The following is a 17,959-nucleotide window of genomic DNA, read 5'->3' on the forward strand; positions in this document are numbered from 1 at the left end:
AAATTTCTCTGTGTTCCCTTAGTAGGTTGTCACATGTTCTGTAAAAATTATTCAGCTGAAATCTAGCAGCAGAATATGTAAATGCTGCTGTGGGCATGACTAATTCACAGTCCGCAGATCTGTTCAGAATAACTAAGCCCAAAACTTTTATCTTGTCACTTTCTTCCCAACGGTACCTTAAAAGAACATGAAGAAAGGATAGACAAATTGTTCTGGCAAACTCGTTCCCAGATTTTTTCTGGGCTGTGTTAAACCCCCCTCCTCCCATCTGAACGCACGTTAAAACGCAGACATCTATCATATGACACGCAGAGGCGTGAGCCCCGTGCGTCAACTGCAGCAGCTGAGATGGAGAACGCCCATCTCTGCAGGCGTGTGATGAGGATGCTGTCAACTCATGAACAACCAGCAGGCAGGACTGCATTTCGGTCATGAAGCAGGAGAAGCTATGAGATGCAACCTGTGGTTAATGAAGTGTGGGTGTGTACAGTCTCCCATGTGGCAACAGTGTCCAATTCATGACTGACATCTGTACAGATGGCTGGGAGATCCAATATGTGACATAAATAATGGTACTATAAATTGTAACTGACTCTTTGCAAGATATTTCACCACATCTGTATGTGTGCACGTGTGTATCTGTAGTTGCTCAGCAAAAACAGCTGGTTTGGGGAGCTTAGGAATTTATCAGTGTGCTTTTATTAAATAAATTTATTAGTTCTAAAAAATTAAAACTGACTGAAACAGTTTCATGAGCTTCCTTTTGAGCATTTTCTACTTGCTGAAGTTAAGATATTTCTAAGCAGCAGAAGCTCTTGCTGGAAAACACTTATATAATTGCCAGGCCTGAGCAGGAATGAACTAAAATGACTTGCTGTATCCACTTCAAATTAACTACTGCCCAAATTTACAGCTCTATTATCAAAGCTTTTGGACATATCAAACAATTAAGAGCATGTGGCATCTCTTCCTTTCTTTCAAACACTCATGTTTTGTAAAGCTGAGGTTGTAGAGTCAAAATGAATTCTAATTCTTACAGAAACTTGTGTGCTGTAAGTGCACCTGATAAGAAAAAAAGAGGCCTCTAAACACAACCCTGTTAGAAATTACTGCAGTACAAAAGTGATTTGCTTTCCTTATCAAAATTTGAGTACTTGCCAAATGAATTAATCATATCCATTTTTTTAAAGACATAGGAAGTGAAAAAAAAAACTGCTTCATTCTTTCATGGATGCCTCCATCCTCAGTTAGTCACTCGTACCTAAAAGTGACAATTCTTCCGAGTGCATGGAAAAGCAAAAAATGTCTCCCAGAATCAACTATCACAAACAAAAAATAAATAGATGTTTCAACAAATCAAACCCAGAATGTTATGCGTTACACAGAGGTCTCCTCTAGCGTCACATGAGATTCTCTTCCCCACACTCTGTCCCTCCCAAGTTGATAACTGGGAGGTCCCTGCTGACATCCATGCAGAAAGAGCCCAAAAGATCTTACCTTCTCTGCTCCCTTTTGCATTTTTTTAATTATTTTTCTTTGATAGTAATATCTGCTTGATTGTAAATCTATTCCATTTGTATCTAGGGCAGTTTCTCCCTATAGGTTTGTCACTGATGTACTCCGCCTGCTGACCATATTTAAGTTACTTTGATTCAGAGTTTTGTGGTGAAGCTCAATAAAACCACTTTTCCTCCTGGGTTGGTTGAGAGAGTAGTATTTAAAACATCATTTATTTCCTTTCCACAGGACTAAAATGGAATTCTTAAGTTCACAATGAGGAGGTTCTCTCTGTTGCTGATACTCCACGGATGTTACTGAGCCTACCTTCAGTTCTTCCTAGCTCAGGAAGGCCAACTCAGAGCAGCCTCGTTTAGGTTCTTCTCAGTCTTTCAGAGTCTAAAAGCAGATATATAACTGAAGTAACTTCATAGGCCTATTTATTTCTTAATTAAAATGATATTATACATTTCTAGAATTATACTAGAAAATAGGAATAAACGGCCTCAGTAAACGGAATCTACTAAACATAAACTTAAGCTCAGTTGGTAGCAAATCTGAGCTGGTTTTGTTGCACTATTTTAAAGTCTTGCCAATACTTACTGAGGTAATTTATCTATTTATCAACTGTTAAGATGCCAAAAAGCATGAACTCAGTGCTTCTGCTAACATACAGAACATCAGCTTCCCAGCCATTGGTATCTCATATTTAGATGAGTGGATGAAAATTAACATAATTAACAGAAAAAGTATCTGTATTCAGGTATGCACCTCTGGGCTACCTCTGCCTGTCCATAAACTTCTACATCATTTTTCACCTAAGGAACATACTTGCAGCTTTCCCTTCCACTTCATACTGCCTCTACTAACTCGATCTCCTCCTTCTTCCCATGCAAGTCTCCTGATCACCTCAACGTTCTTATCTCTTCAATGTAGTTCCACCAGATTTTAAAAGAAAAATTAATGAACATGCAGCTGTCTCATTGTTCATTCTAGCTATAGATGTATTGTTATTCTCTGCTCCTTGCTAAACTCATGTGATATCAATTATTCTTTGTGCACAGCTAGAACAACAGGGTGTATCATTAATCAGTCTGTAAGTAGCTACCTCATCAGCACTATGGTATACATGTGTATTTTATGTATAGAACATACAATGTATACATGTGAACATGCAAAACACAAAGATGACATATAATTAAGTAGCTCAAATTTTATGAACTGAAATACAAGAAAATTAATAGATCCTAGCTTACTTATTCCCTTATCTTCTAGTTCATAATATACTCACAGCATGTTAACAGGAACAGCTGTTAAATAATAAATGCCTTACTACATTGTTTTCAGCAGGTGCCTCAGCAATTAATTTCTGGCTGCTTAATTTCTGGCTCAGTTAGGAAAAGTAACTGCGTTTAATATCACCAAATAATTACCCAAGGAATAACAGAAGTGTCAAAGCCAAGAAAGCCACTGCAGAGGATTCCTGCTCTTTGTGAAGAAATCTGTGGTTTCTCCCCATACACTGTGGGAGCTCACAAAGCAGCCTTGAGCAGAGCCATCAAGGCACCTTTGCTAAGGGTATTTACTGTGATGTTTATCCTCACCTAGTGTCAGTGTGGCCAACGCCAGCAGTGGCAGCCCAACTCTTTTCTCCATCCCATAGCTGGTTAAACACAGACACTGCTAACACCATTTTGGATGTAGTTATTTGGGAACTAGAGCATGGGTCAGTGGAAATCCAATGGAAATCAACACACTGAGAACCTCCGTATTTCCATTTTCATTTAATCAATGTGCCCTCAGGCAGCACAACTCCTGGATCCGTGCAGAAGGAGGAACAGCCTATGGACAGAGGTGTGACACACACAGGGAGCCTAAATTCACCCTGACAGAATATATCAGCAATATTACTACTTCAGACATAACACAGCACCACGTGCTACAGTCCTGAATGCTCACCATTAACCTGCAGTAACATTCATCAGAAACAAATCTTCAAAAATGTCCCAGAAACAACAAGCTCACACGTTTCAAATTTTAACACATCCCCCAGATAAATAGCCTAAAATGAACAGAAATGCAAATCTGTGGAAAAACCCTACTCTGTGTTTAGTCATCCACTCATTTCCCAAGTATGAGAATCAACTTAGATTACAGAATGCTACTGGGCTACAAAGTATTAAAACACAGCTACTATCTGAGTTTTCTATTTGCTAAGTAATCTTTAACACCTTAATGTATCCAAGCATTCAATTTAAAAGGTAACCATCTAAAAATATCACAATCACTGAAAACATTCCTATAAAATATTTGTACCATTAGCACAGTTTGTTTCAAATTTTGCCTTTTATGTATGTAGCTTTTTAAATACATGTACAACTATGATAAATACTTAGTATTTAAGAAGTAGGAACTATCATGGACTGTCTGGTTAGCAAAATAATTATTTTAACAATTAAAGCTGCCAGAAACTAAATAAAATGGTGCATGCAGCAGACTGCAATATTGCCTTGTTGCAGTTTGAAGTTGACTCACATAATTTACATCTGGACCATATCATACAGTTCATCCTACTGCTCTGAATAATCTAACTCTACCTTTTCTCTCCATAAAAAGAACAACACATTAAATAGCAACTGCCCATAGAAACCACTTATGCATGTTCTAAGTAAGCACGCAAAAAATTTCAGAGTTCTCCCATATTTTTACTTTCCTTTTAAAGAAACATTAATAACTTTTTTTTTCCTAGCTTTTTACACAAACTCTCCTACTGAAATGCAAAAGCTTATCACACATCTGTTACAAAGATCTCATTCACTGAAGTCAGCTATGAATCAGTCACAGTAAGACTGTGCTTAAAACACGCAGTGTGATTTGCATAAAGCCCTGCTCACTGAGTGTTAGTTGTAAATCATTCCTTTTGTTTAATACTACAGTACCTTATAAGGTACCATCAATGCTTAAAACTGTTTGCATGATAATATTTGGAATCGATCAATCACTATCTTTTAACTGTGTGCTACATATATGATGCACCAATCCTACACATGCAAGCCTCCATTAGTTTTATACAGTTCCATAGTAATCCCTAGCAACTTCATTAATATTTCTATCTTGACAAGAATGAAACTATCTGGCTGAGGTTGCAAGCAGAAAAGCCAGAAGTCTGGCTAGACTTTCTGGACTGCACAATACAAACTTTGTTACATTTACTGAAAATCATCTGCAGTTGGAAATGTTTTACAGCCAGATTTCAAACTGATTTGACAAGGAACAGATCACTTCTCCCATTCCATTGACTCTTTAATTGTCATGAGCCTGACAACATTGCACACTTTCATGTTCATAGGATTTCATAAACAAACAAGCAAGAGCTAAGTTCCAGGCCATGTGCTTCAGGAGAACTAGCTCAGAAATATGAAACCTGATGGCTGTGATGCAGAGGAGCAATAAGGAGAGACCAGGAACACTGATTTTTAATGATAAATAATGTGGAAGGATCTGTTACATGTTGCAGCATCTACCAGGTGAGGGTAAATACTCCTCCCTCTGAGCTGGAGCTAAACAAATCATTTGGAGAACTCAAAATGGCACCAAGCTAGGCAGCCATACTCTTACTGCACAACAGAAACCACCAGGGCAATTCAACTTTTAGGACTAGGCCTGATGGCTCTCTAGAGCAGAACAATGCACCATTTAAACAAACCAACTTACTTCTGAAAAAACACATGCATTTTAGCAGAGTGGTACACTTGGCTCATTCACAGATGGCTACCAAATTATTGTTTCAGGTATGAAGACAGACAACACTGCATCAGATTATGTTCAGTTCATGCTTTCAAAGTTCAACCCTGTTAACAATAAAATTAACTTTTTTAAAGGAAAAAGGGAAAGTGTGGATTTTCATAAACGCCACAAGAAGGCTTCAAGCAAGCTCAGTGATCTGAAACCTTGGCTACATTTTCCAGTAAATTGTATAATGAATTTGAGGCGAAGCTAGGTCAGTCATCTTTGAAGAAATCTGATTAATGTTGTGTTATATCTTATGCGGCAATTACAGCCTGCATTATGTTCCAGCTGTTACGTTGACCAATGAAACATGCACGTTTACCAACTTACCAGATGCTCGTCTTGTGAATCGATTTATCACTGGAGCTGAAAGAAAAGAGAACATTTCAGTTAGATTCTTTCTGTAATAATCGAACATGTTTCATATATAACATATATAACTTTTTCTCAAAGTACGACAGCTACAGAAAAGAGCAATTATTTGTAAACATTTAAAGAAACTCAAGTTTACTTCATATACACTTCAACTTTGAAGCAGTTTTACAAGAGATAGGGCAACAAGCAGTAAAATTTTCAAGACTAATTTCAGCTTCTTCAAAGTTTCTTCATGCAAGCACTTGTTCTTCGTTATTGGCTGTGAAATTTTTAGGTCTGTATTTTCATTCTCTGTTGAGCATATAGACACTGGCATCCTGCAAACAAGGATGGATTAAATAGATGGCGAAACTACTTTTACTAGATTTACCTATAGGAAATCCAGCAATAAAGATTCTCCTATGTAGACGTCAAAAAACAAACTTCAAACAACTAATTCACATTTCCATCTGAAAGACAAACTTTGATTTACTTTTAAAAGCCATCAGATAATACAACATCGATGCCAGCTCTAAACTGTCTCCCAAGCCACTTCATTCCCTAGCTCCTCAGAAAAGTCAGTTTCACAACAACAAATCCTGTCTAATTGTGCTACCTTGGAACATCTCCAAATACATGGTGCAAATATTTGGAATCAAATTCCTCTCCCTTTTCCAACTGGGAGAGATCACAAACTCCATCTCAGAGCACATAGGTCTGTATTCTGCCTCTCTCTCATTCCCAGGCTTATCAGCTTCTTCTAGAGCAACTAGAGATGCAACAGATAAAGGTTCATACATTTTGCCTTCCAAATACAACCCTCAGACTGCTTGTAATTAGTATAAAACACTGGTCTTGAACTCTCATGTGATAAACAGCACTGGAATAAAGAGTAAGAAAAAAATCGGAATGACCTAATTTCAAACATGGGCAACAGCTACATTAAAAATGCATGCTCCTACAGCACTTATTAATATTCAAACTTAAAAATTACTCTCAAGGTTAACATGGAATTGAAAAATGAAAAATATTGAACTTTTTCATCTCACCCCTTTTAATTTTACATGGAAGTGATGCAGTCTTTCTTGAAAGTCTAAGACAATATTAGGGGGAAAAAACTGCCGAGAAAACAGAAGAGACAGTAACAACTTGAGATGCAAACTGACTTTTTATTCCTTTGGGTGGAAGAAACCAGAGCAAAGATACAAACTCTGAGCCACAGCTGCAGATGGTTTTGCAAGCATATATAGCAGTGATGGGTCCAAATGGCAAGAAATGAACTGGGAAATCCAACTGCATTGTCTCGAAGTGCTCTACAGGAGCAAGGAAACCTCTTGTGGATAAGCAATCACAAACCTCAAACACATGTATACATAAACAAGATGGTATACAAGATCTATGCATAATGAGCAAAATTATTTTTAACCTCAATTACTAATTCTGTCCTTTTTTTAATTAAAAAGGCAAGATAATTATTTACATCTTTAATTGTGCAGGCACCAGATTTTATGCAACTACTGTTTTGCAATAGACAAAGCCATCTGATTCCACAAACTGCAAAAGGAACAAGGTTCATTTTGTCTCTAGGGTTAGCCCAGTTTAATTTCAGGACACCACTCAGATCCTCCACCATCAGGCTGCTGAGCCATTACCTCCAGTGTGCACATCAGCAGCAGTTCTCAGCAGACTTACACACATAAAAAATATATATATTGAAATCTAACATTTTTCTAACAAGAAAACATAAAGTTGTGCTGAGCTTCCATTAAAAAGCTTTCCCAGAATTCAGGGATGATATTTTGGTTTGGCTGTCAGTTCTATGCATCGTGCACAGATATGAAGATTTAACTCTCCTAGGCAGCCACCTCAGCACATTTTACCAACACAATAAATAATACAACTTCCAAAAATTGATGCCTAGCACAAAATCACATCCTTCGGAGGCGACTCCTCTCTGAAACAAGTCATTAAGACATCAAAAGAACAATTCGTTTTTCAGCTACTTCCAGCTGCATAAACATTTGAATTCACAAGGAGATTTAAAATTTCTTTCATAATAAATTTCAGAATTTATTTACTGATAGGAGAAAAGAAGGAGAAAGGAGCAACAGAAAAGAATGCTACCAGAATCTCAGAACCATAGCAAGCAGCTATTTCTGAACATTCAGTGTTTCTCTTTCTCTCCAGATGAGGATTTTGTGAGGGTCATCCAAATGTGCCACTGGGAGCAGTCCTGGTGGTTCTTTGTTACTTAGCATGCTCAACTCCTTCCTGTTGCTTGTGCTGCAGATTACGATCTATTTCTGCTGCCCAGAAAGATGGGTGCATTAGCTAATAAAAAGATAGCAGAAATTCAGCTGATGTTTTCACTACAAAGTAGCTGCACAATCAGACAGGTGATTACAGTGGCTGGCACGATAAATGGACCAAGGTAAGCAAAGGAGAGATTAACAAGCATTTTGTTGCAGATGTAGAATAGTATTCTATTGTCTTCTCAGGTCATGGGGAGCCAGAAGCCTTGCCTGAGAAAGCAAAGGACAGACCAGTGGCAGACATGGTTGGCACGCACAGGAGGAGCGCTGGCTGCTGGCTCCACAGGCGGTGCGGGGTCACACCATGGCTGCTGGCCATCTGTCCCATGGACTGCAAAACCTCACCATTGCAAAATCAAAATATAGGGATTTTTTCCAATCAAGGGTAAACTGGAACATGAATAAATTTAAAACACATCCAGTGACATCTGATCTTTAATTTGAGTAAGAGGGAAAGTGCTGCACCACGAGCAGGGTTGCATTTCTTAGCATGGAGGGTTTCGTTCAAATGCATGGTGTTGCTCCATTAGATGCCACTGTTCATATTCTAGTTTGTCTTAAACACAATCCATTACAGACATTCAAAGAGGAAAATGAGAAAAGGCAACATTAATAACTGTAACAATAATTCAGGGACCTATATCCAGATGACATCTATTTCAAATGGTATTTTCTAAGTTATCAATCCTTACATGACATACTACAATGGTTGGTGCTGCATGATGAGAAAATTGCACCATCTAAGATGTTACCTGCTGGTAACTGAAATCCATGTTTGCCAATCCTCATTCAGATGGCTGTACAAAAAGCACAGCTTTTAAAGTATTTTGGTAATAGAAATCAAGTAACTAAACGAAATAATTGATAAATGATCAAAAGAGGTTGAAGAGTTTTAATATGCTTACTTAGAACATACACTATTCAAAACATCTATTTGCACAAAGACTGCATTAGAAGTATTTCCATCATTCAATAACCACCTAATCACCGCCTTTCCCCCACCGCATATTTCACCATTCATATTACCCCTTAAGAACATTAAGCATTCATCACAGCAGCACTGTGAAACAGACAACAAAACCATTTCAATTTTGCAGGTAGAGAATGCAGGAATGTTGCCGGGGTTGTCTGCAGAGCACCAAGACATCCATGCTGAGACCCCCAAACTGTGCATCCTGCCTGCAGCTAGCTTGTCCTAATAGCACTGAGCTTCTCTTTTTGCAGACTCACTATTTAAGTGCCCTAAGCCAAGTTTGCTTCAGAAACCGCCAGAGATTTTTGTGTCATTAACATCACCTGGAATAAGCAGCCAAACACATTGCAGATGTCAGACACAGCCTCCCTAGGAAGTCAGGGAGTTTCTGCCTGGGGTATAACAAGGGGCTATGCTTAGCTCTGCTTGAGCACTCACACCTGCACACCAGCTGACAGACAAGCAATGGCTGAGCCCAAGCAAGTGCCAGTCCAGGCTCTTCTGTACAAAGCAAAGGACTGACAGGAGATAAGATGTATTCCTGTTGTGTGAGTACAGTTGGCATTTTGAGGATACAGCCAGACAAATCTGAAGGGTTTAAGAAACCTAAAGTATGGGGTTTTTGTTTGTTTGTTTTTGTTTTTCAATTCTTTTGCCCCATAAATGTATGATAGAAAGCAGGGTTAGAGTCCCCTGTATCCAACTCATTGTGGGTGTGCCTTCTCAGAACTCCAGGCAGACCCAGCTGGGTACCTCAGTACTTCAGTACTGGGTACTGAAACACACGATGGAGGCACACGCATCACCCTTGTTCAAATACTGGACCACACAGATTCTTGCTCAAGCTCAATGCTGCTGCACTTGGGCAGCTACACTGCTTCTGGAGTTGGCTCTGAGAGCTATACTTGGGCAGCACCAGCATGAAGAGCAATGGCACAGGAAATCCACAGCCACAAGGGCATGGACAATCCAGAATGGGTCATTTACCAGTGGATAAAAAACAGCTGATTGTATCAGAGCTCAAGGCACACGCTCATTTCTTGCTTTGAATCTCCAAGAGCCCATGAAAATGTTACCAGAATACAGATTTAAGAAGATGATAAAAATTATGCTGATAACATTAGAGGATGTGGAGCTGTTGGATCAGGTCCAGAGAAGGGCCAAGAAGATGATCTGAGGGCTGGAGCACCTCTCCTGTGAAGACAGGCTGCTGGAACTGCGCATGTTCAGCCTAGAGAAGAGAAGGCTCCAGGGAGACATCACTGCAGCATTCCAGCACTTGAAGGGAGCTTATAAACAAGATGTTTACACAGCCTGATAATGACAGGACAAAAGGCAACAGTTTTAAACTAAAAGAAGGGAGATTCAGATTAGATGTTAGATAGAAAATCCTATATTCAGAGGGAGGTGAGGGCCTATCACAGCTGCCCAGAGAAGCTGTGGGTGTCCCATCCCTGGAGGCTCTCAAGGCTGGTTTAGATGAGTCCCTGGGCAGCCTGAGCTGGTGGGGGGCAACCAGCCTATGGCAGGGGAGTTGGAACTAGGTGGGCTTTAAGGTCCCCTCCAACCCAAGCCATTCTGTGATTCTATGAAATTAGAGAAAACCATATCATATAGGTCACTATACTCACTAAGAAATGCATTAAAGCTGAAACAACTTTGGAACTGCTTTACTCTAAAGAGCTGCTCTCTCTTCTCCCTTCAGACTCTGTCTGGTACATGCAGTGACAGCACAGGAAAATGCCTCAGACAAAGGAAGGAGTTGCTGGCTCAAGGGAAGATGATTCTCAGTTCCTCTCAGTGAAGGGCCATGATGACTGTGACAGCAATGAGGAGCAGGGATAAATCCAGGGAATACACGGGCAGTGTTCAGAAGATGAGCAGCCCTTTGTAGCTAGATACAACACAGTTTCCTAAATAAAATAATGCTCTTTCTGTTGAGTTGCATTTAACAACAAAATGTAGACAATACATTTTATTATTTCCCTCAAATAAACAATGACTTTTTTTTCTTTCTTAACTAGGAAAAGAATTCAAGACCAGCATATCCACTGGGTCCTTACACAAGGGAAAATGGAAAATCCCAGCCATAAAGTGCACAGCGTAAGCAGCCCTTCGCCAAAGAACCAAGAAGGCGAGGCAACAGTACTGCCATCTCATTTCCTCAGAGCCAAACCTCAGCATGTAAGGAGAATCTTAAGTCCACTCCAAAACACTGAGCTCCTTTTTGAATGAAGACCCACAGCTCCTCAAAGCGTAAGATGTGCACATGGAAGGACCTACCTCTGTACAGAGAAGAGAGCTCTGCACAAGCCTACGTATGCATATGCTGCCCTTGGGTATATAACAGTGCTGCAGGACATGGACATCCATGTATGTAGGCACGCTGCAGGCAGTAAGGCACGAGGTGTTAAATGAATGCCCTCAGGGAGTCCTATAGGTAGAGACTGAGAAGTCAAGATGAGGATGAAACAACGCTATGGGATTGGTATTTATGTACTACCAGGAGTAAAGTGGAGAGAAAATAATTTTGAGTGTTCTTGGTAGCAGATGTTGGCAGGGAAAAATAGGTACGACAGACAGGATATCTCAAGGTAACTACTTTTTTTTTGGTACGGCATCTACAAATTTTGAAACCCCCTGTACCACAACATAGCACAGACACAATTATTCCCCTCTGAAGACATCAACACATCTGTAAAAACAAATAAATATAGGTATACACCTAGAAACCAGAATGGAGATCGTATTATCTACATTTTTACAATATACAACTTGACGCAAGGTTGTAGACCTAAAATGCAGTTACTCAAAGCTGAATTCTGCAACATTCATTGGCTCTGCAGATGATTTATCCTCTGTTTTTCAGTCCAAAAATTACTTCTAATTCACTGTAGAACAGCTTCTCAAGAAATCGGGGAAGCATTAGTCAAAATAAGTTGAAAACTAGAATGAAAAATTGTCTTACACTCACTGGGATACAGCTCCGGAGCTCCTATTTCCACAATGAAGCATTAGAGCAGTAGCACTGCCCCTCTCCAAGCCCAGTGCCAGGCACTTCCAAAGGCTGCATAGCATTCTGCAGTTAGGATAGCCTTTGAAGGAAAGCGTGATGAAGATCCAGGCAACTACTTTTGTTCTTAAACATTCTTACAAATACATAGCTATTGTAAGTAAATAAACAGGTACAAACAGCACAGAAGAAAACTGCTCTCCTTCGCACACTTCAGTCCATATACATGCATCTCCCAGGCAGTAAACACAACTTGCTCATTCAAACTGAGACCAAAACACAAACTCTCTCACCTCACCTCTTCCTGATGTCTACACAGCACCAAGCTGCAAATCAGTTCTTCAAACCCAAAAGCAACAATTATCAAAAAAAGGCTCATTAAAATTTTTGACAAACTGATTATTACAATGTCACGACACAAAAATAAGAATTAAAACCACAGAGAAATACCCCATTCTCTGTGCTGCTGAACATGAAAACTTAGATTTTAAACAGATAGATGATTATCACTATGGTACCAGGAAAACGGCAACATTTTAAATGGTCCCTGAAAACATTCAATAAACAGAGACTCTAATACACTGTTCTAGTGTTTTTACATTATTCCCAGGTTATAATTGTTAATTTTTAAAAAATATTTGTTTTTGAAGTGTTGCTACAGAGCAGCACACTGTCATGGTTCTGTTTTGGCATGGACATACAGCCATTCACCTCATTACACGCCAACAAAGTATTTAACCTTTTATAACACAGACCTTGAGTGAGAGGCAAAGAAACCTTTCTCACTTCATCCATTAAGAGATTTCAGCTATTATGAATAATTAACACTGTATGTAATTACTAATACTGAAAACAAAAAGACGAAATGCCTGCCTGATGTGCTAGAAACAATTAATGGCCCAGTGTCGTGAAACGGGCTGCCACAGCCCATTAATGGGGACGAAATGCTGCTTGGAGAGCGTGGAGAGAATAGGTACTTTCCCCACCAAAACACCTCTTCTGAGATTTGGGAAAAAGAGAAAAATATATATATGTTGCTGTATTGAGCACTTTTGCACTTATAACCTGAAATGTGAATTCTGTTCTACAGACCTACATACAACAGAAGCATGTCTTCCCTTACAAGTTCATCCTCATCATTATTGCTAGTGACCAATAAACTCAGTCTTGTCATTAAAACTTATCAGTCAGGGAAATGAAATAAAAATAAAGAAAAATTCACAGTAAAATGCCTAGCCCTTGGTTATGCCAAAGGTTGCAACAAGTTCACTTGCACCAGAAACTGCTCAGACTCAGGCTGAAAACCCGAACCAGTGAGGAAGCTCTGCTATGGAGTCCTGGCTGCCCTCACTCCCAGGCTACTCGGCACACCTGACAAAAATTAATGATGTTATGAAAGACTATGCCCATCAGAAATGATGCACTTAGAAAAAAGTGTATGAAACTGAATCTAGAAATACCAACGTATGAGGGATGTCAGTCTTCCTACAACATACCCAAGGCCACAAAAACCCAGGCCTTCCTGTAGTGCCTAAATCCAAGAACTGAAGCACTGCTTTACCTTGAATACCAAAGATCCCTTTTTACTTTCACCCGCTGATTTTGTACAATTTGCCAGACTCACTATTCCTGCCTAGCAGAGTCAACTGTTGATCATCATTATTTTTTTTAGAAAGCATTGTCACCATCCCATATGACTTGTACCACCCCTCTTCCCTACCTAAGCAATTTATCCTAATCTTCAAGAAATATCCTGCTATAGCCATAGCATAGTTTACAACTGCCACTAAAGCCCATCTGATATAAAGTGCCAGTAATGCTTTTATCTTCTTACCATCTATAAATGGTTTTTTTCCACTTGAAATTTCACAAGCTATTTTAAGAATATTATGGTTATTTGCTTTCTAGCACTACAGCACAGGCGTTTAGATCCAATTTCATGTTCTTTTCTGCTTTCTAATTTTGCTGCCTGAAGCGTATTTACTAACGCATGCAAGTTCCCTGTTGGAATGGGAGAAAAACAGGTCATTCTGCCAAAGCTCCACAGCAGCACCCAACACACAGGGATGGTGCTGCCTTTCTGCAGAGACAGCAAATCGACATCTATGTCATCAGCATCTCACGAGATGTGAATTACTTACACCTGTCTTCAAATCAATATTTCTGCCAAGCTGCAAGCTAGACAGTCTATGATTTTGCATAAGTGACCTGTTGTTCTGAATTTTTAAGTATCTATGAGCCTCCCTTAGCTACTACACAGCTGTGCTTTTGGAACTCTACAAAACCTCAACCTACTTCCCCCCCCCTCCCTTTTTTTTTAATCTCTTGACAATACCTGCAAGTTATATTTATTACAGAGGAATGAAGTCACAACCTTGTTGCTGGCAGTGGGTTGGGGATGTCATGGCTGACAGTATTCTTTTCTGAAGGAGTATATCTTTATGTGAGTTTACAATTATCTATTTTATATTAACAACTATGAACATAACTGATTTCTCCCCGTACACGTTTATATCATCTGTTTAATCCAATGTATCACACTTTTGAGACTCTGGATTTCCCACTATTAATCATGTTTTTGTCACTTTGCCACTAGATTATTACAAATACTTACATGGGCAAATGCTATTAAAACTTTCTGAAGTTAAGATGTTATACAAAGTCAGCCTGCACGGCAGAAACCTCAGCTACAAAGTACCTTAATAAATATACATTTATATATGTGTATGTGTGTGTTTATATAATATATTCTACATATATATGAATATGTATAATCCATAACCTACATCACCTGCTTTTTCATTTACTGGTGAAATTTAAGACTTCAGATTTCATGTTTAAGAACATTACATAATTAATGGGAATTTCTCTTGTATTCACGATATTCATTCCCAGCTGGTCAGAACTAAAACATATAGCTTTGTTAGTTTTCAGAGCATGAGGCAAAGCTCTTTTTTTGTTTGTTACTCAGTGCTTAAAAAGCAGTGGATAGAAGTGCTTGACATAAGGCAATGGTGTCAAGAGGCAGCCATGAAGATGCTCAAAGGACTGGAGTACCTCTCTTATGCAGAAAGGTTGAGGGAGCCAGGCTCATACAAAAAACGTTACAACCCGCTATGCCTTATGGCTGCATTAATTCAGGATAACGTTCAGAAATTTCTAGTAATGGCCACTAATGGATTTCTTAGCTCAGCTCCACTTTTCTCAATAGTTCAGGCAATGTTTGAAAAGTTGCATCTGCTGTAAGCAAGCTTTAGCATCACAACCACTTCCGCTCCCATTTCATTCTGCTCCTGGCTAGCAAAGCTTGAGAACATTGCCTCAACTGCCTTTCTGTAACTATCTGTGAGATTCCTGCACAGGGCCAACTTTCCATGACTCCTGATAACAGTGCTTTGCAGCCAGCCACAGGATCATTAGTCATTGGGCAAGGAAATAACACATGGCATTCAATAGCAGTCTGCAAACAGTGGTCCAAAAAAAAATAACCTACTGTACTCCCAGTTTGTGTAGCAAAATTCCAGTTGATAATGACATCACTGCCTGAGAAAACGACTACAACCAATTGAAATGAAATGTATGTGTTCATAAACCAAAGATTCCTTCCCTCCAGACCCACCCAAAACGTCAACAGACACTTCTTCACATTGTCTAGTTACAGCTACCAACTTGGGCTGATAATCAGGTAGTAACCAGAGAAATGTACAGAAACAGGAAAAGGAAGAGATTCAGCTGGCTATCTGAAACCTTGCTCTGACAAGAGTCATTTAAGAGAAAAATGACTGCTTTGGGGACGTGACAGAAACTCTCCACTCCGGTGAAGTACTTCTTGTTCCATCAACATCCTCCCCAACCTTGTTTACAGTGGGTAAATAGCAAAAAATAAGACACTGCTTCAGAAAGGGAGAAACAAAAACTGAGGGATGGGTTCACCTGACTGGGTACACATCAGATCAGCAACACACACCTCTGGAAAAAAAAATAAAAAAGTATCCCCCCAGCCATGCTATATTCCAAAGCAAGCACGAGCAGCTCTTCTCTTGAATCCAAGCCAACATGCATACAAGCATGTCAAAAAGCAGGTAAGAAGCCTGACTCTGATCTAGTGATCTGGGTACTTCAGTACCCACGAAGAAGAAAGGTCAGAGCTGTTTCAGCTTACCAGAATAAGTACATACTACCACAAACGTGAAAAAAAAAAAAATCACTTTCTATAAATTAGTTTTAACTAACATTTCTTCCTTGTTTTCTCAATTTTTTTTTAAATGTTAACTGCTTCATAACGATTCTAAAATTAAAGGAAGCTCATCTTAATAATTTCAATAAAAGTAATGCTTATCCAGTGTTGTCAGCATCCACATTAGGTTACTAGAAGTGAATATCATGGAATGGCTTGGACTGGAAGGAACCTCAAGGATCACCAAGTTCCAACTCCCCTTCCACAGGCACAGCTGCCAGCCACTAGATGAAGCACAAATCAGGCTGCCCAGGGCCCCCATGGCCTCAGACACCTCCAGGGAAGGAACATCCACAGCCCCTCTGGCCAACCTGTTCCAGCACCTCACCATTCTCTCAGTAAAAAACTTCCCCCTGAAATCAAACCTTCCTTTAGTTTTAAAACCATTCCATCTTGTCCTATCATTACTTACCCATGCTGAAAGTTGATTTCCATCATGTTTATAAACTCTTTAAATACTGGGAGGCCACAAAGAGGTCTCCCTGCAGCCTTCTCTTTTCCAGGCTGAACAAAGCCAGTTCCTTCAGCCTATCTTCACAACAGAGGTGCTCCAGTCCCTGATCATCTTCATGGCCCTCTTCTGAACCCTCCCCAAAAGCTCAACATCTTTCCTGTGTTTAGGGCCCCAGACTTGGATGCAGTACTCCACCTGGGGCCTCACAGGTTTGAATATGAGAAGTAATACCACTACTTTTTTTTTTCTAAAATTATTTTGGAACGAATAAATATAACAAAAAGTAAAAATGAATTATTAAAATAAATAAATAAATAAATAAAAACAAGGATAATTTAAGAAAAAACAAAACAACCAAAGCCAAACGGACACAAGACAAATATATTCACCCTTTCCATATTAAAAGTCTATATATATTAAAGGTCTAAAAGTGACTTTAATGTTAAGACCAACAAGAAGAACATACTGTTTAATGTAGTATTCTGTAATGGTTATATGGCATAAATAACCAGAAATTGTGTCTTGTATAGAAAATTGGGTAAACAGCCACATGCTTGTCTGCTCCAGCTGAGAACAGCAGGCTGCTGGAGTGTAGCTGCCTGAGGCCATCTCCAGCACTTCCCAACTCCACAACAGCACAAGTGACACATCCCTTCTGGGGTAGCTGCTGCTCTAGCAAGAATTCTGCTAACCTGGGAATACTCTCTACAGTAGGCAACAACATTATAGTTTCTAGCACCCTTTCTGGCACTGGAGAATACTAATAGAGTAATTAAATACATAGTCACTCTGAAAGTAATGTCACTTTGAAAGCATTTATGTCTATGGAAACTGTAACAGATACAAAGAGAACAGTAGCACTGTTTGATAGAGCAAATTCTCAGCTACAAAACATCATTTTTCAATGGTCATCACCATTAGCTATACACTTTCACTAGCGATGAATGCTCAAGAGCCTGCATGCCATGCTCCTAAAAAACTGCACCAATGAAGGTGACAGTTGTGCATAACTCATCTTTCAAGTCACTGTTGCCACTTCTGAAACACATCACCCACTGCCTCACTGTATGCACATCCACTGGTTGAATGTTCAGCAAGCATCTATAATGTCAATGGGTGCCATTTTTTCTGCATGGAGGAATTCAGTTCCACACCTTCACTACATACACGCTTCCATGTCAGACATCATTCTGTCAGACTGCCCCTCTGCTGCCATCTGTCACACAGTAACAACATGGAATGGAGTACTGTCAGGAAGGTTCAGCCTCTACCGCCACCATGTCAACATCTGCTTCTGATGTTGGAGGTAAACATCTTTAAAAAAGGCAAT

The 17,959-nt window shown here is 39.5% G+C and overlaps 1 protein-coding gene across 1 annotated transcript in view; it reads right to left on the reverse strand.

Moving 5' to 3' along the window:
- PRKAR2B (protein kinase cAMP-dependent type II regulatory subunit beta) overlaps positions 1–17,959 on the reverse strand; it is an 85,714-nt gene that overhangs the window by 53,422 nt on the left and 14,333 nt on the right. The window contains exon 2 of the mRNA XM_065743658.1: positions 5,617–5,652. Coding sequence (XP_065599730.1) covers positions 5,617–5,652 — 36 coding nt within the window. The remainder of the gene's footprint in view (positions 1–5,616; positions 5,653–17,959) is intronic.

The sequence above is a fragment of the Cyrtonyx montezumae genome, unplaced genomic scaffold (genome assembly GCF_038088225.1).
Source record: "Cyrtonyx montezumae isolate F1298 unplaced genomic scaffold, pur_monq_1.0 scaffold_3, whole genome shotgun sequence".
In the NCBI taxonomy this organism is placed as follows: Eukaryota; Metazoa; Chordata; class Aves; order Galliformes; family Odontophoridae; genus Cyrtonyx; species Cyrtonyx montezumae.